At 49.4% G+C, this 22,555-nt stretch overlaps 2 protein-coding genes across 2 annotated transcripts in view; one reads left to right on the top strand and one right to left on the bottom strand.

Annotated features, from left to right (window-relative positions):
- CSMD2 (CUB and Sushi multiple domains 2) overlaps positions 1-22,555 on the bottom strand; it is a 667,647-nt gene that overhangs the window by 344,096 nt on the left and 300,996 nt on the right. The gene's annotated exons all lie outside the window — the stretch shown is intronic.
- Positions 12,276-13,001, top strand: HMGB4 (high mobility group box 4). Its single transcript, XM_081490948.1, has one exon. It carries the CDS (start codon positions 12,388-12,390, stop codon positions 12,976-12,978), a length of 591 nt encoding a protein of 196 aa, XP_081347074.1. The 5' UTR covers positions 12,276-12,387; the 3' UTR covers positions 12,979-13,001.

Here is a 22,555-nt window from a genome sequence, read left to right as displayed (position 1 = left end):
CAACTAGAACCCGCAATGCCAAAAATATTTATCTTGCCCTTTACAGAGTTTACGGACATTGACTGTGGAAGCCTTGCAAATGATGCAGTTGGTTGGTAAAAAATAATTTCTAAGTGCATGCTGAGTCGCTTCAGTTGTGTCCAATTCTTTGCAACCCTATGGACTGTAGCCCAGCAGGCTCCTCTGTCCATGGGATTCTCCAGGCAAGAACACTGGAGTGGGTTGCCATGCCCTCCTCCAGGGGATTTTCTCAACCCATAGATCAAACCCACATCTCCCATGTCTCCTGCACTGGCAGTTAGGATCTTGAACACTAGTGCCACCTGGGAAGTGGGGAATAATAAAAGCATACATTCATAGCTTAAACATTTCATTACAATATAAATATATGGGAAGGAACTTTTTTTTTTTTGGCCAGTCCATGTAACACCGGAGCAACGTCTTTCCTTTGACTATTGGTTTCCTCTCTGCATTGTCTATCTTATACAAACCCCACCCATAAGGCATCGCTCACCGTTTTCGATTTTGCCACCGCTCATCCAGTCTACAAATATTTATGGAATACCTGCGATGTGCCCAGGCATTGTGCTAAGCACTGGGAATGCAGCAGCAGGCAAGACAGGCCTGGTCCCCACCCTGATGGAATCGGTTCAGCGGCGCGCTGTTCTCTCCCTCACTCACACCTAATATTTAGGAAGCAGTTCTTTTCAGAGCGTCTCCTTCATGGAACTATGCCAAAGCATTCAATTTAGTTTCTAGAGGCGCAACTCTACTTCCTTTCACACTCATATTTCATCAGTTTATGTGATGTTTAATTTAAGTCACATAATTACAATAACAAGTATGACTGGCACCAAGAGAGCTGGGAACCTATCCGATTCTCAGAAACTCCAAGGCTCAGCTGGCGGGAGCATCGGGTGCACAGGCGTTGGGGGTGGGGGTGGGAGACAGCCCAGAGGCAGCGGGTACTGAGAGTGCCGTGGGGCCTCGAGCGGGAAGATCTGTCGAGCCTGAGAGTGCCAGCACCTCCAGGAGCTGCTTGGGGGGAGAGGGTACAAGCACGTTTATGGCACAAGCTTTGTGAATGATCGCATGAATGAGAGAACATGCAGATGGCAGTCTCTTGCTTTCAACAGTGGGGTATCTTTCTTTTTAAAAAAATACTTGTTTGTTTTATTTATGTACTTGGCCGCGCCAGGTCTTAGCTGCGGCATGCAGACTCTTAGATGCTCCAGTTCCCTGACCAGGCCCCCCTGCGTTGGGAATGTGGAATCTTAGCCACTGGACCACTTGGGGAATCCTGGGGCATCTTTTTGAATGCTGTCCCCTTTGTGATCAAGAGAATGGGGTCAGCTAGTCTTTTGTGTTTGTTTTTGGCCACAAGGAGAGGCAGGTGGGATCTTCCCTGACCAGGGATGGCTCCTGGGCCCCCTGAAGTGGAAGCGTGGAGCCCTAACCACTGGACAGCCAGGGAATTCCCAGGAAACGGCTAGCCTCAGAACTCTGAGAACTTTAGAGGCCTCCCAGGCCTGCTGCCTGGCTAGGCACAAATCCCAGCTCCAGCATTCTGAACACAGGGTCAGTCCAGGTCTGTTCTTAATGTTTCTAAAGATCAGGAACTCACTTCCCGGCCAAACTCTCCCTGTTGACTTTGACGAACCCCCACCCTTTTTCTAGCTGCTTCCTTTTGACCCATCCGGGGTCATCTTAAAGCCACTGGCTCCAGGAAGCCTGGTGGGCTTCTCCTGCGTATCTCATTTTCTCTTGCAAAGAATCCTTGCACTTTCTCCATCACAGCGCTGGTCTCATCACACATCACAGAAGGATGCGCTTCCCCAGAAGGCTGTGAACTCCCTGAAGGCAGCAGCTATTTCTTTCTCATTTAGTTCTTCTCTCAGTACTTTGTGAGTGCCTGACGCACGTGAAGGGCTCAGGAAATACCGCTCACAGGAAAAAGGAGTGCTTGACTCAGTGACTGAAAGAATGAATGAGGTCCTGCTGGAGGAGGCAGACGGCACAGGTGAGGAAAGCAAAGGAAAAGGCAGGTGAGCAGGGAAGCCTGGGGACCCTGAGGGGCACTCGGGGGCCATGCAGGTTTCTTCTTGGTCTCCCATGGAGACGTGCTGGCCCCGCTTCAGTCCCTCAGCCCTCGCTGTGCTCCCCAGCCTCTTGGCAGCCGCTGGTACATTTTGGGGAAGCTTTTCTCATGGTGACATGGCCTCAGTGCAGCAACAGTGGAGTTTGGTAATCAACGTGGGCAAATGTGCTCTCTTCCCCAGAAGCAACTCAATAAACTCGACAAATTACCAGGGTTCTTCCCTGCTCAGCTGACTGTGAGCTCCAGGGACCCACATAAACTACAGCAGGGAAATGCACTTCCTCCAGACACACTGCTCCCTGGAGGGCTGGGGGACAGGGCCCCTGGCTGTGTTTGCTGCTGGGATGAGAGTGTCATCACGATGGGCTGTGAGACGAGCGAGGAGCGCACTGAGGAGGCCTGGGCACTGGCTTGCGGTGTCAGTTCCTTCTATTTCTGGCTCAGCTGCCCACTGGGCATGGCTTCCTGGTGAGGGTTCTCCTGCCTCTGGGGAGAGGCTGTGCCCTTGAGACTAACGTGAACAGAATGGGGTTGGATCTGGAGATGGGAACTTGTGCTGGGTACCAAGATCTGGGCACGAGGGCTCGTGGGGGATCCCCCACAACTTCTCAAGGGGTGCTCAACTCTGTCTTTTCCTGTCTCCAGCTCTGAATCGGGCAGCTCTACTCTTTTTTGAGTAGAAGCTTTGAAGATCAGTTTCCCTCCCTCGACCCACAGCTCCTGGAAGGGGCAGCCTTGTGGCCCCAGGCTGAATGGATTGGGGGTGGCCATGTGACCCACACTGGACGGATCAGCTGATGGGACTCTACACGCATGTTGATAACAGAAGGCCCCACAGGCTTGGCTCTCCTGGTAGAGACTGGGGAAAAGGGTGTTCCAGCATCATCTCTCCCACCTCTATTGCTGCCTCTCCCACCTCATTGCATCGCTCTTATAAGATGTCCTAAGCCTCGTACGTCTGCACACCTCCATCCACATGTACTCTGGTCTGACTGGGACACAATCTAAGAGAAGTCTGGGCCCTGGTCAGCTGCCCCCAGCTCAAGTCTCTGTTGCTGCAGATAGACGTGAGATCCAGCCTGGAGAACTGACGGCCCCCATACCCAAAGATGCTAAAGCCAACTCCCACCAGGCTTGGCCCAGGAACAGGGCACCAGCTTCAGGAGCCTGGTGACAGAGGCGTGCATGCTCACATGCTACCTAGACCTTCTCTCCTTCCTGGTTCTGGTCTCTATCTCTCCCTGTATTTGAATCTGGGCTCAACAGTTAAGTAGCTGTGAAATGTAGGCATGTACTGGCAGTTCTCTGAGCCTCAGTTTCTCCATCTGTGCAATGGGATACCTGTGCTCTTGCATATAATGCGTCCAGGACTACTGACACACAGCAGGTGCCTTGCAAATGTGAACTATTTTGCTCCCTTGCTTAGATTTGAGAAGAGAGGAGATGGGGTCAGTGCCTTGAACCCTACACTCCAGAGAAAGCAGGGATTAAGCAGACCCCAGCCCAGCCTGGCCTCATCTCCTGGGGAATAAGGATGCCTGCATCTGCTCCGGTGACAGCACGGTGCAGGGCCGCTCTGTGGCCCCCCGTGTTACGAGTACACTTGGCAGTCACCTCCCCTCCGCACCTCCGGCAGCCCCAGCCTGGCCTCCTCCAGCTCTGCTTCTTCAGCCTTGCCCAGCTTCTGCCTGTCACTGCAGACAGGACTTGGAGAAATGACCTGCCCTCATTCCAGGGAGGGTGGCAAGGCCTGCCTTCTAGAGGCCTCTGGGGATTACATTTGGATAATACTTCTCATCCAGAGGAAATGTTTGCAGATGGCTGGTCGAGGAGACTCCCACACAAGCCTTTGCCCGCCACCCGACTGCCATTCTGAGTCTGAGCATCCTCCTCCACCAGGCAGCTAGCCAGCCCTGCCTGATGGTTCAGCAGCTCTGAAGCCGTACCTGAGGGAGTGAGTCTCCCAGGTGGTTGGAGAATGGGTGGGCTAAACTGTCCTGGGGACTGTGATGCTAAGGTCAGCAAGGAAGCTATCCTAGAGTCAGATGAGCTAGATTCTGATCCTGCTTCCACATCCATGGGCTCTGTGGCCTCGAGGAGGTTGCTTTCCCTCTCTGAGCCTCTCTTTCTCCAGGGTGCATATTACAGTGCGGCTGTGGTGATTGAAGGTGACGCTCATAAACTCCTGCTGAGGCTCCAAGACACAGCAGCCATCATTCGTGGCCACGTCGTAGCTCTGTGCAGCAAGGGAGACTTGTGGGCAAAGGAACTAACATTTACTGAATCCAGCGCAATTTGGGGCAGAGTTAAGCATGTGGGCCCTGGAAGGCACTTATCTGGGTTCAAGTCTCAGCTCTACACTTCCCAGCTGTCTAACTCTGGGCAAGTAACTGACCTGCTTTGCGTCTTAGTCTCCTCATGTATTTAATATGGATAATAGGACCATCCACCTCATAGAACTCTAGGCGGTTTATGTACAGGACTTGGCACATACTAAGTGCTCAAGAAACATTCACTCTGATGGAGGGGCCAAGATGTGCCAATGCTGTCCATATACTAACTGAACAACAAACCAGAGACCTGGCCATTAGGTAAGAGCAGACACAAGCAGAGGGGAGAGGAAGGAGACAGGAGGGAAGACTTGGAAATGGGGGAGGGGAGGGTTCCTGGATTATATCACTCACCCCCATCACACCTAAGTTAAGGCCTTATATTTATGGTTTCGAGTGGCAAAAGTCCAGACCAAACCAGAGTGGGGTAGAGAAGAAATTATTGGCTGCTGTCGTCACACTGTAGCTGGCTCCAGGGATGACTAGATCCAAGGACTCAGATGCCACGGGCCCCTCTTCCTGGGCTCTTCTCTGCTGTGCTCCGTCTGCCGGCTTCTTCCACTCTGTTGCAGATGGCGGACCGAAGGCTGGGACTATGGCCACGATCACCAGCTCCCTGATTTACCCTCCTAGCTTCACCTCCAGAGAGATGATCTCTTCCCTTGGGTCCATTTAGAACAAGCTCACTGGGAGCCTCTGAGTAGGCTAGCTGGGGATGTCCTCACTCCTGGGGCCTGGGGCATGGGCTCCTACTGGAACCCCCATGACTGATTTTGGGGACCACTCTCCCAAAGAAGGAGTGTGCTTGAAAAAAAGGAGCTAGGCACTGTGGCTGAAAGAGGCAGGGGCTTGGATGGAAACCTCAGGGGCCAGGCTTCCTACTCTGGTTGTCAGGAAGGGCCTCTGTCAAGGCCAGCGGGGGGTGCCCACAGCTGGCTTGGGGATTAACTCCCCAAAGTTGGTCTTGTTCTTGATCTCATCATCTTCCCCTTTGCTGCATCCTGCCAAAGGTGAACAGGTACGCCTGCCCCCCAACCACACTGACTCTATTCTTACATCTGATCATCTGTCTCATTTCCTGTCCACATAGTCCACTGGGCTGGATGCTGACCCTGTACTTGGCTTTGGCCAGCCTCGGCCCAGGGAAATGGACCCAAGCTCTTTGTGTACCTGCAGATGCTGGGAGGGTTCAGCCATCTAGGTCATTCCATCTTCTGGACTCAGGGCATCCTATGACCTGGGGGTAACTTCACCAGATGTGTCTGCAATAAGGATCCACCCGATGGGAAAAGTCTCTCCTTGAGTCCGTAAGTGCTGAGATGTAGACACCTTCTCTCTTTCCACCTGCTCTCCTCCTGCAATACTTGGCCTTGTTCCTTCCCAGCTCCCCCTTTCCCTGGCCTCAAGGAAGTCCCTAGACCACCTGGAGAGGCTAAACACATAGACTTCAGAGTCAAACCAACCTGAGTGTGAGAACTGACTCTTCCACTCACTGCTATGAAATGTGAATAGTTGCAAAGACAGTACAGAAATTTCCTGTACACCCCTCCCCCAGCTTCCCCTAATATTAGCATCTTACATAACTATGATCCATGTATCAAACTAAGAAATCAACATTATGAAGTATGCATGTGAATAATCTCTCTCTCTAGGCTTCTGGAGGTGATCTACCTACAGCATTATCACCATTTTTATTAACCTATCATAGTCACTTCTGATTGAGTAACATTTCTTGGTATGAGGTCAGCACCAAAGAGCCTAGATCTGCCTATGACTCTGCCTCCTTCGCTCATCCGGCTTCCAGGAAGTGGCAGAGGCTTCTCTCTACCACCACCTTCCTCACCGAAACATATCCATCCCTCAAACACTACTTATTAACGGCCATGAAAGCAGCAGTCACACTGCTCCAGCAACTCACAGCTACTGATTGAGGGTGTGTGTGTGTGTGCGTGTGTGTGTGTTGTGTGTGCATGCACGTGTGTGCACATGAGTGGCGAGTGAATCAACGAAAAGACTGTAAGCATGAATTAACTGGTAAGCCAGTGAGTGAATTAGTGACTTAATGAGTCAGCCAGTGAGTGAAGTGTGTAAAATTGAGTAGATCACGCTCCCTGCTCCCTCAACTAATCCAATCAGTAGTGGCATACATTTCTCACCTTTATTAACACAAGCGGGGGTTAAAATAGCACCAGGATAGTTACAGACCACTAGCTGGATGTGAAAGATACCGTGTTCATTTTCTAGCGCAGCTTTCACAAATCACTGCAGATTCAGTGGCTTGAAGCAACACAGATTTATTTTCTGACAATTCTGGAAGTCAAAGTGGGCATCGCTATGCCAAGGTCAAGGTGTCCTTGGGGGGCTGCACTCTCTCCGGAGGCTTTAGAGGTGAAATCTGTTGGCTTGCCTTTCCCAATTCCTAGTATGTCACCTTCGTTTCTCTTCCTGTGGTCTCTTTCCGTACTTTCAAAGCCACCAGTGTAGCCTCTTCAAGTCTCTCTCTGACCCTCTATGTCTGTCATCACATATCTGTCTCTAACTCTGAAACTCCTGCTTTCCTCTTACAAGGACCCAGGTGATTACATCAGGCCCACTCGAATAATCCAGGATAATCTTCCCATCCCCAAATCCTTAACATAATCCTATCTGCGAAGTTCCCTTTGCCATGTAAGGTAATGTATTCACAGGCTTTGGGGCTTAGGACATGGACCTCTCCGTGAAGCCAGTTTTCTACATGCCACAGGTGCCAATCTGCACTTGGTGAGGGCAAGCGCAGCATTGATCCTCACCCCCCAGGAGCAGCAGCAGCAGCAGGGGAGGCAGGAGAGAGCATCACGGCAGTTACCACGTGCCTCTGCCAACTACGTTTTCGTGTTGCTGTTGTTGTGACCTGGGATTTTTAAAGTTCCCCAAATTTGATGCTCGCCCCCAAATTTGAGAAACGCTGTGATGAGAAGATATGCCAGGAGCATACAACTGCTGCAAGTGAGGGTAAAATTTGCCCCTAGGATTCCCGGAGAAGGATTAAGAACAGAGTGCCTCAACCCTGGGTACATACTCCTATCAGTTGGGGAGATGAAAAACAGCTTATTTTGAAATGAGAACAGAATAGCAAAGACAGTACAGAAATTTCCTGTATACCCCTCCCCCAGCTTCCCCTAATATTAGCATCTTACATAACCGTGGGCCATGTAGCAAAGCTAAGAAGCCACAGAGGTACAGTGCTATTGGCTTAGTGGAACACTTGATTCTCATCCCCCACCAGGTTTCCCACTAAGGCTCCCTTTTGCTCCAGGATCCAGTCCAGTATTTCTTGGGCATGGACTCATCATGTCTACAGAATTTCCTCTAGTTTGTCAGGTTCTCAGGCTTTCCTTTTCTTCTTAAGATCTTGATGCTTTTGTACTGATCAAGCATTTTGCAGACCGACCTTTAATTTGGGTTGGTCTGATATTGTCTCATGATTACACCAGGATCATGGATTTGGGGGAAGGATACCACTGGGTGAGATGCTTTTATTATCATATCGTCGAAGGTGGGTGTAATACCAGTGTGGTCTTTTGCCAATAGCCTTCACGTGGATTCCTTGGTTACTGTGGCATCTGCCCCCTTCCTCCTCTATACCACCTGTCCCCTGTCCATACTCTACTCATTAGAAGTGAGTCCTAAGTCCTGCCCACACTGCAGGGGTGGGGGCCAGTGTCAGTGCTTGACTCCCATCCTTTCAGTTAATCCTCACCTTGATCATTTCACTCCACATCCAGCCAAGACTGTAACAAGCCAGACTTGCCTGAAGTCCCCAGCTGCTAGGTGGAAAGCTTGCGCTGGAGCGCAGTGTCTGTCTGGCCCCAGAGACCGTGCTCTTTCCACTGCCTGTTATCACTGCTGAGTGAAGAGGCTCTCACAGCCTCTGAGGTGGGGGCTCCAGCCCAGCCTGCCTAGACAGTGTTTTTCAAATCTATCCCTGGATTGTGATCCACTCACAAGATCAGACTGTGGGGTGCATTTTATTTTTATTTATTTATTTTTGGCCAGGCCACGTAGCATGCAGGATCTTAATTTCCCGACCAGGGATCAAACCTGTGTGCCCTGCATTGGGAGGCACAATGTCTTAACCACCTGACAGCCAGGGAAGTCCCATGGTGCATTTTAAAAAAGAAAATAAAGTATAGGAGATTATAAGAGTATAGAATGGAAAAGAAAAGAGTACGTCACACACATAATAAGTTTAGTTTCCTAAAACGTTTTTTCTTTTCTGAAAACCTTATGTGCTCAGAGACCTTATCTTTATAATGGGGATAAAAATAGCACCCCTACCCCCACCCCCCACACAGGGTGGTCACGAGGATGAAATGAGACGATACAGGAGATGTGCTTAGAACAGAAGCACCCACTAGCAGGACTGTTTAAATACTATGATTACGATGTATGCACATACATAAGCGAGTCATGGTACAGAATACATTTCCTATTGTAGACTGCAGCAATCCAAAAGTTTGCAAATACTGAACTCACATCTCTAGACTGGAGTGGTCAGGCTTATGATCCCCAGCCCACACGCCTGTGTTTGTGATGTTTATCTGGGCACAGCACTCGTTCGTTTGGGTATGGTCTCTGGCTCCTTTTGAGCTATGATGGCAGAGTTGAAAACTAACTTGCAGCAGAAAATGTGTGGTCTATAACGCCTGCAGTATTCACTACCTGGCCCTCCAGAGCAGTGCCCCTGTCTGGAGGTCATCTCATAATACAAAGGACATTAGACACTTCTTCCTAAGCCACGTGGCCTTGTCCTGCCTGCTCCTGGCTGCACAGGAAGCAGCCCCTGCAGGCCCTTCTCCACTGTGGTGCCGCCCAGCACACAGGCTTCCAGAAGCTTGACACCCTTCTACTTTGGAGGGATGCCCACACTTGCTTTATTTCTCCACCTCCATGGCTGTTTGCTGTCCATGTGGAAGGTTAGAAACATGGCATACAGGTCAGGGTCCCAGCAGGAAACAGATGGCCACTCAAATTAGGATAATTTGAGGAGTGTTTAACAAAGCAGCTATTTACCAAGGGAAGGGCAAGGTGTTGGAAAGCCACAGGGGAGAGCAGAGTCTTCAGAGGCTAGTGAAGGTGAAGCTCTCACCCCCTCAACTGGAGGAGACAGGACAGGGAACCCGGAAGGAGAGAGTCTTTTAGAGAGGATGCTTAAGAGGAGCCAGGACTTGCAGTCCAGGGATGAGGAGCAGCTCCAGGCAACCTTGCAGGGAGGGAGCCAGAAGAGTAACTGCCTTGACCTCACCTCCCTCCCTCCCTGATCTCCTGTCGGGGTCCCCATTGGCCAAACTGAAATGGAAGCCAGAGGGCACAGGAGCCACTGATATGGTCCATATGGGTCAGCTTCCCAGGACAAGCAGCAGGCAGGAAAGATGGAAAGGAACAAACCTCAGATACCAGTGCACACGGCATCAGTTTAGAAAGTCAGGTGTATTTATTCTTCCTGCAGCTCCACCAGACAAAGGAATCCCCCCATTTCACCCTGCCAAGTTGGGAGTGTGGCCCCACCACCTAAGGCCACACTATCTTCTCTTCCTAGGTCTTCTAGGCTCTGGCAGATGGTTATTATGGGGCTGATGTTCCTAGATCTTACCATCCCGAGGTGAGGTGGAAGGTTGTGAATGGAGACACAGATAAGCTGCCAGGTTCTTTTGCGCATCTGAGCTGAACCTGGTGAACATGTATGTACATTAGGCAAATTCTTCCTCACAACCCATCCACTCAAGTCCAGCAAACAGATGAGCCAACCTCTAGCCTTTGGAGAAAGAACCAGATGGAAAAAAGCTCCCTAGGCTAAGAAGTGTCCCCAGAGTAACCTGTTCCCACAGGCCAGACCTCTCTGCCCCCACCATTGGCCTGGATGGCCTGGGCTGGCATCTGGTGTCCTACAGCCCTCCCAGTCCAGCCACAGAATTACAGCAAGTCACTGGGAGGGTGTTGCCTGGACAGTAGAACATTGATTCCACATCACTGATCCCACAGATGAGACATCACAGGCTTGGGAAGGGACTGGCTTAAGTAGCCCAACTGCTGCTGCTGCTGCTGCCACTAAGTCGCTTCAGTTGTGTTCGACTCTGTGCGACCGCATAGATGGCAGCCTACCAGGCTCCGCCATCCCTGGGATTCTCCAGGCAAGAACACTGGAGTGGGTTGTCATTTCCTTCTCCAATGCATGAAAGTGAAAAGTGAAAGTGAAGTCGCTCAGTCGTGTCAGACTCTCAGCGACGCCATGGAATGCAGCCTACCAGGCTCCTCCGTCCATGGGATTTTCCAGGCAAGAGTACTGGAGTGGGGTGCCATTGCCTCCTCCCAGTAGCGCAACTACCATGTGGCAATTTGGTGCTAGAATTTAGGCTTGAAGACTCTAGTCAATTTTACATAAGATGGAACTTGCAATCAGTTGCGGAGTCCTGGGGAAAGCCTTGGGCAAAATTCAAAATGTGCTCTAGGGGCCTCCCTAATGGTCCAGTGGTTAAGAATCTGCCTTCTAATGCAGGGGACTCAGGTTCAATCCCTGGCCAGGGAACTAAGATCCCACATGTTGTGGGGCAACTGAGCCCACACACCACAACTAGAGAGAGCCCATGTGCTACAATTAAGACCCGACACAGTCAAATAAATATATAAATAAATGCATTTTTTTAATGTGGTGGTCTAGTCTGAGGCAAGTTTGTCAGGCTCAGCCGCTGAGGCCAGGCACCCAGACTCCCGGCCACCCAGGCTCCAGTTTCTGTGCGGGTGGGATGCAGCACAGGCTTGAGTCAGGCTCACGAGCTCAAATCCAGACTCCAACCTGTTAGTGGCTGTTCTGCCTTAAATGTGTTAATATTTATGTTAATCAGGCTCCGTGTTCTAGCCCTGTAAACTTGGTTCTGTCAACAACCCCTGAGTCATAGCAACTCCATGACCATTCAAGGAATACCCCGCAGTGTCCAAAGGTCAAGAAACGGCACTCTTCTTTCCTTTTCCCTCCAGTTGGAAGACTACTGGAATATTTGCAGCTCTTTTCCCAAAAAGCCAGAAGCCGACTAGTTTGAGTATAGCTGCTAGAGCTTTGCATTCTAACCCCAAGAATGGGGACCCCTGGGATGAGAACTGGGTGCCTCCTGTTAGGCCAAGGATTTTCTTTCTCATTTTCATGGGCTCTGGTGTAATATTAGTAAAACCTTAAGGCTCTCCTCTCTTCTTCCCCATTCCCCACCCCCATTCCCACCCAATTCATTTCAGACAAACTGAAGAGTTCAGACTTAGAGGCCAAGTGCTTGGGTTTTTCTTAGATAACTTTGTCCTGACAGGAAACGAGTCACAGCTGTCATACCTGATTATTTTCAGAGTTACTACTAAACTCTTTGTATGGTAGGAGCTGCCACTGTTTAAGGCAAACGGAAAGACTTCACAGTTTATCATGACAGCTCTGGAGCCATCCACCTCCTCACGTTCATTATTTCCAGACTGTCTTTGGCAAGGTTGAGGAGGCATCTTGACAATTGTACGGCGAGGAAGGCAGACCCTGTGGCTCCTTACTACATCCAAAGGATGGAAAGCTCCCCACCTGAGCCCAGCCTGCTGCCTCCAGGAAGCCAGGAAGAAAGACTGCAGGGGGCATGGTTGCTCTAGAGCCTTCTCTGGATAACCCATTATCTTCCACAAGAAACAAATTTGACCTCCAAGTAGCCAACCAATAAGAGCACCTGTATGCAAATGCCACCAGCACTGGCCTGGAGTGGCTGGCCTGTGAGTGATGTCATAATCACCTCTGACCCAACAATGCCACCACCACTGAAAAGGCAGACCCTTGCCTACAGCTCAGACAGACAGAAAATTTCACCGCCAGCAGAGCACCTACTAATCACTCCTGGAGTGTGGGGGACAAAGGTCTCTGCTGTTCAAGTTACTGGGTCCAGAAAAGAAAATGAATTTATGAACATGGGAAAAAGAGACCAGCTAAAGCCTAAGACAAATGTCTCTTCTTACATCCACTTTTTGCTGAATTACAGAAACAAGTTCAAGGAGCAGCAGCCCAATACCTACCTTGGCTTTAAAGAATTCTCTAGACAGTGTTCAGAAAAATGGAGATCCATTTCAAAGCATGAAAAGGCCAAATATGAAGCCCTGGCCAAGCTAGACAAAGCCCGATACAAAGAAGAGATGATGAATTACTTCGGCAGGAGGAAGAAAAGGAGAAAGCGGGACCCCCACGCACCCAGACGGCCTCCATCGTCCTTCCTACTCTTCTCCCAAGACCACTATGCCCAGCTCAAGAGTGAGAATCCAAGCTGGTCAGTGGTGCAGGTGGCCAAGGCCTCGGGGAAGATGTGGTCTGCAAAGACGGATGTAGACAAACAGCCCTACGAACAAAGGGCAGCTCTCCTGAGAGCTAAGTATCGAGAGGAACTCACGGTCTACCGTAATCAATTCAACCCCTGGAAGAAGCGCTTGCAAGAGTCAGCTACGAACCAGTGCAGAGGGTTCGAGCAAGCTGAATCAGACACAACTTGTGGATCCAACTAGAAATAAAGGGCCATTCCATGGTACTCCTGTCTCTGGTCTTGTGTATGGCGTCAGAGTGGCCATGGCTGCCACTCTGGGAAACAAGTGAGTGGCAAGGTGGAGTGGAGATCAGGGTTTGGGAACTGATCCTGGGAGGGGCTGGCTTTGGGAGAAGGAGCTACAGGGTCTGACGAGGTGTGTGGTCAGTATTTACCGCGCTTGGCTTGGGCAGGTGGGGTAGGGTGTGGGAGTCTCCAGGTGTAAAGAAGCCTAGGAGTCCTAGGGGTGGGAGCATCCGGGTCCCAAGTGGTTCTCCTGGGTGGAGGACTCTGCTCATAGAGTGAAGTGCCCAATAGCCAGTCCTGCCACTCTCCTTACCAGGAGGGCAAAAGGTTTGGAGTCCAAGTCAGGTTTTCAATTCAGGCACCAGCAGAGGCTGGGACTGATGTTGAAGCTGAAACTCCAATACTTTGGCCACCTGATGCGAAGAGCTGACTCATTGGAAAAGACCCTGATGCTGGGAAAGATTGAGGGCAGGAGGAGAAGGGGATGACATAGGATGAGATGGCTGGATGGCATCGCCAACTCGATGGACATGGGTTTGGGTGGACTCAGGCAGTTGGTGATGGACAGGGAGGTCTGGTGTGCTGCAGTTCATGGGGTTGCAAAGAGTTGGACACGACTGAGCAACTGAGCTGAACTGAACTGAACTGAACTTAGAGGCTGGGAAACTGGAATTTAGGTGGGCCTTAGGGGAATCAGTGTCTGCAGAGATTCCAGAACTGGTCCTCCAGCAAGGCTTAGATACTATTCGTGGGCCAGGATGAGACCTCAGTGGTGGTCCCATTCTATTCACTAGGGTGATGCTTGGGGCTGATTTTACAAAAATAGGTTATCTGACTCTGCCTGAGTACTATAACCTGAAGAAAACTGTTTTCTCAACATTCCGGTAGACATCTACCCAGTAAATCTTCTGTGGACATAACCCACAGGGTGGACACTTGTTGCCTTTATGACCACTTGGTACCCATTTCTTTTCCTCCTGCTCACAGCACACCAACTCCATCCTGATCAAGACTGGATCAGATGGATTCCCCCTTGACACAGTGATTGGCTCACTGATGGGCACATGATCCAAGTTGGTCCAATCAGAGTGGGTCTCAGGACTTGTATAAGGAGCCCTAGGGGAGGATGCTGTCCTGGGGGCTGTAGGCAGTCATTTGCCTCATTCTCAGGCCAAAATGTTAGTCCCTTTGGCTTCTTCGACTTTTGAGTGAAGATAAGCCCATGTTTTAGTTTTTATCTAAGATGGTATGAGTTAGGTTTTCTGCCACTTAAAATGAGTCAAGACTAGTCATTTGATACAAATGGGATTGCACTGTGCCTACTCTAACTATTTTCCAGGCAACAATATGCTGTGGGCAATGTTTCCTACCAATCTAAATTGATATGGGATGTTTTGAAACGGTCCTTGACTTCTGATAGCAAAGAGACTAGGAAAAAATGCAAATCTGCTTCTTTTGTCACTAGGTTCTGCATGCAACCGACTCCCCTAATTCCACCTCTAACCCCTATTCCATGCGGGATTTGTGTCTTCATAACCTGCTGTTGTTTACACTTTTACTCATGGAACAAAAGTAAAAATACATAGTTTGGAATAGACTTTCAAACTGGGTCGTTTCTCATCCTTTAAGGGGTAAGAAGTAACGTGGTGGAGGGACTTAGAATCTCAGGGTCTGGAATCAGGGCGAATTATTTACGAAGGGCTGCCCTGGGCCAGACCCTGTGCTGGGGACCAGGTGGCCCAATGCAGTCTACTGCTGAGTTCCCACCTTCGTGGGAGGAACGGACACAGGCATAAATCCCAGGCCTGCAAGGCCGGAGGAGAGAAGAGACCGCACAAAGAGCTGAGGACCACCAGCGAGGCAAGTGCTGAAGTCTTCATGGAGGAAGCAGCTTTATCCTGCTCGGCAAACTTGTACTCAGGCTGGCAAATTTCCCCCTTCCCTCTTCCCATTCCCTAAGCCGCTGTTCTAACTTGGCTCTGCTCCCCCTCCAGCCCAACCTCCACTCTCTCAGGAGACACCCTCATTTTCTGCTTCATTGGCAAAGTTGAGACTGTCAGTTTCCTTCTTTCTCAACTTGAAATCCACAGCCGTTGTTCCTCCTGGTCTTAAGCCTCATAGCAAGAACCTTCTTGCTCTCCTCTTCCCCTACCTCCCTCAGGCCCTTGCTCCTCACTGTAAAGATGCTGACTCTCTAGCCTCCTCTAGGTTTAGTGTCCTGACACAAGCGGTTTCGATCACCGGCAGGACCTCGAGCAAGTAAGTTCTCCTCCTTCTGTCTCAGATTTCTCATCTGTGCAAAGGGGATGATGCCTGCCTTGCAGGTGGTTTTAGTGATTAAATGATGTAATGCATGCAAAAGCATAACGATGTAATGCATGCAAAAGCATTTGGCATGGTCCTGAGCACACAATAGGTTCTGTGGTGGATCCTCTAGAGTGGCTACTCCTCCATGATTCCTCCCTCCTGGGGTTCATACCCTGGTGTGACCCCTTCCCATTAAATGGGGGCAGAACCTGTGACTTGCCTTTAACCAACAGAACAGGGCAGAGGACATGGGATGTGACTTCTGCGATTATGCCATGGTATGTAAAATTCTATCCTGCTGGTTGATTTGCTCTAAAGATTCTCCTTGCTGGCTTGATGAAGTAAGTGGCCAAGCTGAGAAAGTCCATGTGGCAACAGGCTGTGGGGAATCTCTAGAAACCGAAGGTGCCACAGACCAGCCGCCAGCAAAAAAAAAAATCAAGATTCAAGAAACTACTGCAGCAACCTCATGAACAGAGAAGTGTATCCTTCCCCAGGTGAGCCTCCAGATGAGAACTCGGGCCTGGCTGACACCTCGAGAACTTGCTTGGCCTTGTGAGAAGTCAAGCAGTGGACCCAGCTAAGCTATTAGTAGATTCTGACCCACAGAAATGATGACATAATGAATGTGGGTTGTTTTAAGCCAACGAGTTTGTGGTCATTGGCTGTACGGCAATAGATAACTAACACGGCACTCATTAGATGACAGCCTCCTTGCCTTCTAAAACGGCCATCTTGAACCTCCTTTCTCCTTCCAGCCTCTGCCCTACTTGTTGCATTTCCTTTCCTTTGCTCCCAGCCTCTGGAAGGCGGAGGAGGCCCCCCAGGGCTAATTACATCCTGACTTGTACTACTCTGTTGCGGCTCCAGTTTCCAGCCTGGTTTGTGGACTCTTGGTGCGCAGTGGCTGTGTGTCCCACCACAGTCTTCTCTGGGAAGAGGCCCCCCCCAGAGCTGGGCCCCAGCCCTCATGCCACCCTCTTCTGGTTTCCTGTGTGATTAATTATGGGAATAAGGGTGGCCAAGTCAGAGTTTTGACAACAGCTTGCAGTTCTCCTGCTGAAAACTAACTCTATTAACATTCCTTTATGAGAAAGCCGGCAGGAGGGTGTGCATCTGCTGGCTTCTAATGACTGGAATGGAATGACAGTGTAGGGAGGGAGGGGTAGAGGCGGAGAGGCAGGGGGAGCCTGGGTCTAAGATAACGGGAGGGAGGAAAAGCAGGTGGAAAGCCTGGTGTGGTGCTCACACTCCCCTCAGACCCACACGGCTGGACTCATGCGCCCCTGCCCTCAGCCCTCAGGAAGAAGGAGACCAACTCTTTGGGCCCACGGCTGTCTGGATGCCTGAATCACTCCACTCTGAACCTTCTCTCCCAGAGCATTTTCGTTCATTTATTCAGCAAATATTCACATACATCTTACGCCAGTGACATACCAGGAACTATTCTAGTGCTAGGGAGGCAGCAGCATCCCTGATCTCTCATAAATATGTAAACAAGTCAACAAATAAACACACCAGGTCATTTTTTTTGAGAGTGTAGAGTGCTCTGAAGAAAATAACCCAGGGTAATGAGATAAAACATGACAAGTGGGGTTGCGGGCACTTTAAATGGGTGTTCAGAGAAGATGACATCTGGGTTTGAGAGAGGAGATAGATATATATTCCTACACACACACACACACACTTATGGCCGATTTGTGTCGCTGTCCAGAAGAAACCAATAAAACAATGTAAAGCAATTACCTTCCAATTAAAAATTTAAAAAATAAAGGACAAGAAGGAGCCAGGCTTGCCAGGGTCTTAGAGAAGAGCTGCTCAAGTAGAAGGACAGCAAGTGCAAAGATCCTGAGGCAGGAATGGGCTTGGCATATTGGACAGAAGGGAGGCTAGAATGACTAGAGGGGTGAGTGAGCAGGCAGATGCGGTTGAAGGGGAACAGGCCCTGGCAAGGAGCCTATGGTGAAACCTCAGGGCAAAGGGGAGTCAAAGAGGCTTTCCTGCTTCCATTTCTACTTCTGGCTAACAGTCATTCTGGAGTCTACCAAGTCCCACCAAGGGGATGCTGGTCCCTCCAAGGTCTGCAAGAGGAAGAGGCAAGGTTAGCACATGCCAAATTCATGGTACTCCTCCCTCTCGTGAAGCAAAAGTCACACAGTTGTGTCCAACTCTGCAACCCCATGGACCGTACAGTCCATGGACTTCTCCAGGCCAGAACACTGGAGTGGGTAGCTGTTCCCTTCAGGAGCCTCCACCTGGTCCTCCTGGGAGAGTTGTAAGCTAAAAACCAAATGTGGAAGCTATGAAGCTTCTCTCCTATGATGCATTTTCCCAGAGATGGGGGGAGGGCAGAGGATGGCAAAACATTCTAGGGGAATGCTGCTTCCTAGGGCTCAGAATTTAAGGTGGAGCGGCTCCCGCTAGACCAGCGGTTCTCAGCTTTGAGCCTTCATCAGAATCGCCTCAGACCTCATTAAGACACACAATGCTGGGTCCTACCCCTAAAGTTTGAGTCCATTTTTCTGGGAGTGGGGCCTAACATTTGCATTTCTGTAAGTTCCCAGGTAATAGGATGCTGCTGGTCCCAGGATCATGGAGTTCTTTTTTCTCGTGCAGCCCTAGCATTTATGCTGATGAGGAGGCATCACTGATCTGCCAAGTGAGTCTGAGAGGAAGAGCTGACCTGCTCTCCTCTCTTCTCCCCCTCCTCCCCGTCCCACCCCTTCAACCCTGGCTGCAAAGTTTACTCAGGTCTCCCCTCCAACGGGCTCATCAGTAATAAAGGTGAGAGGCTAATCCTCATCTGTCTTTCTTCTTCATCTGCCAACTGATTCTGAACTTAGCAAAGGAATATTTATGGGCATAGATGTACACACAATGTAGGGGCTTCTCTGGTGGTGCAGTGGTAAAGAATCCACCTGCAATGCAGGAGCTGCAGGAGACATGAATTTGATCCCTGGGTTGGGAAGATCCCCTGGAGGAGGACATGGCAATGCACTCCAGTATGCTTTTCTAGAGAATTCCACGGACACAGGAGCCTGGCGGGCTACAGTCCACAGGGTCGCAAAGAGTCAGACATGACTAAAGTGACTTAGCACACATGCACGCACACACACACACATATAGACTGGGCTTCCCTCAAGCCACAACAGAGAAGTTGATCCCAGTTGCAAACGATGATCGATTAGCACCTGGGCCACACAGCAGCATTGGGATCTTAGCGCTAACTTCAGTCTTCACTAAAGCATCAGATGTTTGGGGACTGAAAGGTCCACTTTCTGGGCCTATAAGACTGAGGATCAAGTCCGTGGCCAGGGTAAGGTCATCAGGGTGAAGTCACAAAGCACTGGCACCTTTCTGTCCTGTCCTGTACCTCTAATCACAAACCCACAATCAATACCTTGAGAAGAAACGAAATGTCTGGGACATCACTGTAAATGAAGCCTGGTATGTGACAAGTGCCCAGTGGATGGGGTTGCCTACCCTGGTCTCTAATGAATGGTTTAAAGAAAGAGAGAACAAAACACAGAAAAGCAGTTCAAGCAAGAGCAAGAGCTCAGCTAAAGGCCGAAAGGGGGTCATGTGATCCTCCAAACTGGCCTTGACCGCTGGGGTGGATCAGCAGTGACACAGTGAGCACTCTCGTGTGGCCATCCGCTCATAACAGTTGCCTTATAACAGCTCCCCCTCCTCTGGCGCCCTTTCTAGTCCCTCCCCTGCTCCGGCTGGCTGAGCGGTAGTTGGATGATGGGATGTTTCGGCGGTTGAGCATCACGACGGGAGGCTGACATGGCATAATCAGGCCACTGCTGCCTTGTTAGTGGCACTGTTGCCCACTTTCAACTTCTGAAATGGTTCCCAGTGAACCCTGCCTCCTCGTATTCACACCCCTGTATGATTCCTCCCTTTGAGTGTGGGCTGGACCTAGTGAGTTCCTTCTAATGAACAGAATAGGGCAAAAGTGATAGGATGTCACTTCTTCAGAAGGGACTAGGCTATAAAAGACTCTCCTGGTCTCTCTCTCTCTCTTTCTTGCTTACTCGAAGCAACTGACATGTTGAAAGCCACCTGTAGAGAGGTCCACATGGCAAGTAATTCAGGGAGGCTTCTGGGCAGTGCCCAGCAAGGAACTGAGGCCCTCACTCAAACAACCTTCAAGGACCTGAATCCTGCCAGTAACTGAGTAAGCTTGGAAGTGGATCACCCCAGCCACCATGGATACCTCTATTGCAACTTTATGATTGGCCCAGCTAAGCTGTATCAGGTTTCTGACCCATAGAAATTAAGATAATGCATGCTGTTTTATGGCACTAAGGTTTGGAGTAAATTGTTAGAAACTGAAATAGATAATGAATGCAGATTTTGGTATCAAGAGAGAAAAACAATGTCATGAAAAATATCTCAGAAAGTGAGATGGCTTTGGAACCAGGCGGTGGGCAGAGGCTTGGAGTATTCTGAGGAGCTTATTAGAGAAACCAGAACTTTGAGGATGCTGCTGGGAAAGGGTCAAAGGAAGTGAGGAACATCTTACTGGAAGCTGGAGGAAGGGGACCCTTATTATGCAGTAAAAGAAACCTTGGCGACAATGTCATCTGCAGGGATATGGAAGGGCATGTGCCTGATCAACTTTGTGATCTGGCTAAAGAGATATCTAAGCAAAGGGTTGAAGGTACTAGCTGGTTTCTTCTTGCTGCTTATGGAAACAGTGGCAGATTTTATTTTATTGGGCTCCAAAATCACTGTGGATGGTTACCACAGTCATGAAATTAAAAAATGTTTGTTCCTTGGAAGAAAAGCTATGACAAACCTAGACAGCGAATCAAAAAGCAGAGACATCACTTTGCCAACAAAGGTCTGTCTAGTCAAAGCTATGGCTTTTCCAGTAGCTGTGTATGGATGTGAGAGTTGGACCATAAAGAAAGCTGAGAACTAAAGAATTAATGTTTTTGAACTGTGGTTCTGGAGAAGATGCTTGGACACAAAGGAGATCAAATCAGTCAGTCCTAAAGGGAATCAACTCTGAACACTCATTGGAAGGACTGATGCTGAAGATCTAATACTTTGGCTACCTGATGCCAAGAGCCAACTCATTGAAAAAGACCCTGATGCTGGGAAAGATTGAGGGCAGGAGGAGAAGGGGTGACAGAGGATGAGATGGTTGGATGGAATCACCAACTCAATGGATATGAGTTTGAGCAAACTCCAGGAGACAGTGAAGGACAGGGAAGCCTGGTGTGCTGCAGTCCATGGGGTCGCAAAGAATCAGACATGACTAAGTGACTGAACAACAGCAATGTGAGAAGAGAGATAAAATGAGGGAAAGGTGGTGGGGAAGGAGCCAGATTTGATAGTTTGGAAAGCTCTCAGCCTCCCAAGACAGCAAAGGATGCTAAAATTAAGAGATGGCTTTGAGCACTGTCAAGAAAAGGTGGTCTGGAGATAAAGCCGAGGATGTGACTGTGCAACCTGTGGCTAAGACCTCAGGAAGATCAAAGGATTGTAGTATTATTCAGCCTCACAAAGGCCCTTTAAAGAGATCAGGGTGGGCTTTACAGATCCTCAAGATCAAACAATAGGGCCTCTGGGAAGCGTATGAGCATTGTCCCTTGGCCATCTTAATGGACGCCCAAGGTAGAGAAGTTCAGTTCAAAGAAATTTGTGGTTGTGGTTTTTGTGTAATAGAGTGAATCTCAGTGAAATTTACAGAAGACCCATGAAGTTTTAGAGAACACTATTATCAGAAGTATCACTGTCAGATTGGAACAAAAAGGACAGAGGGGTACAAAATAAAAAGAGTTCATTGGGTTCCCAAAATTCTCAGCAGGAGGCAGGCTGAAGAAAAGTAAGCTTCAAACATACATTTCTTTTCATGAAGAAAAAAGAAGGACAACTCAGAGGGAGAAACCAAGAGCTCAAAAGGTAGAGCTGAATATTCTCAGATTTTGAAACTAATCAAGAAACTTCCAATATTTGCATTGGTGGATTTCAAGATTGTTATGGGCCAGGGACTTTTCTCTGCCTCACTTTCCCCCCACTTTTGAGTAAGACTGTCCAAATCCATTGCCCTGTGCTTGTTCCACCACTGTATGTCCTGTGTGTGGGGACAGAGAACTTGTCCACCTGGTTTTGCAAAGCTATAGCTCCAGAGTAACAATATTCTAGGACCTGTACTTAAGGAAATACACTAAGTTCGTCCATACCTGAACTTGATTTAGATGGTGCGATTGTGGACATTGAGCCAATGCTTTCATGGGATGAGGCTTTTGGAGGGCCTTGGGAAGGGGTAACAGTATACTGCATGTGGAAAGGCCATGAAGTCATTGCAGGATGGGGGGCAGCTTGCGGTAGGCAGCTTTAGAAGTGACTAAATGATTTTTGTCTCCCGGCATTCACACCCTTATATAACCCTCTCCCTTTATGTCTACGTAGATTTCAGAGAAGACGGGGCTGGTCAATGAGAAGTACAGGTACACACCGGTTCTGTCCAAAGGAGGAGCCCAGTGCTTCTAACAAATAGAATACAGCAAAAGTGATGGGCAGCTGATTCTGAGATTAGGTTATAAAAGACCATGATTTCTGTCTTTCTCTGTTTTGGACTCACTCTGATGAAGGCAACAGCTGTGTTGAAAGCTGCTCTGTGGAAAGGAACTGAGGCAATCTCTGGTCAACGGCACTGAGGACATCAAAATCCTTCAAATCACCCCCATAATAACCTTGGAGCAAATCCTTTTCCCCAGCAGAGCTTTGAGATGATCATAGCCCAGGAAGGTTCCTTGATGGCATTCTTGTGAGAATCTGGCTGCGCCACACCCAGATTCCTACCACACAGACAAGGTGAGATAAGAAACATGGCTTCAAGCTGTAAGATTTGGGGTAATTTGTTACACAGGAAATAGATACTTGGTACACCCACCCCAAGGTCCTGTGCTACAATACTTCCTCCAGAAACACTCTCACACTCTCCTCAGGGCCTTTGCACATGCTATTCCAGGCTGAACTCCTCCTTCCTACCTTTGAGGTCTGGTAAATTTCCGCTTGTCAGACAAGACTCAGCTCAAGTGTCCCTTCCTGCAGGAAGCCCTCTTGGACCCTTTCACCCTACTCCGTGCTCCCATATCACATCCTCATCTCATTCATATCACATCTTAACTAGAGTTTGTCTCAACTTGTGCAGGAGGGCAGGGGCCTTGCCTTATTCATCCTAGTGCCCTTAAACATCTCACACA

Source organism: Giraffa tippelskirchi, chromosome 5 (assembly GCF_054371585.1).
Source record: "Giraffa tippelskirchi isolate mGirTip1 chromosome 5, T2T-mGirTip1v1.2.pri, whole genome shotgun sequence".
NCBI classification, from domain to species: domain Eukaryota; kingdom Metazoa; phylum Chordata; class Mammalia; order Artiodactyla; family Giraffidae; genus Giraffa; species Giraffa tippelskirchi.
This window is presented reverse-complemented; position numbering and strand designations above follow the sequence as displayed.

Bases quoted from the DNA above. Each gene is read 5' to 3' on its own strand.
- HMGB4 (XM_081490948.1), top strand. From the start codon at position 12,388: ATGAACATGGGAAAAAGAGACCAGCTAAAGCCTAAGACAAATGTCTCT.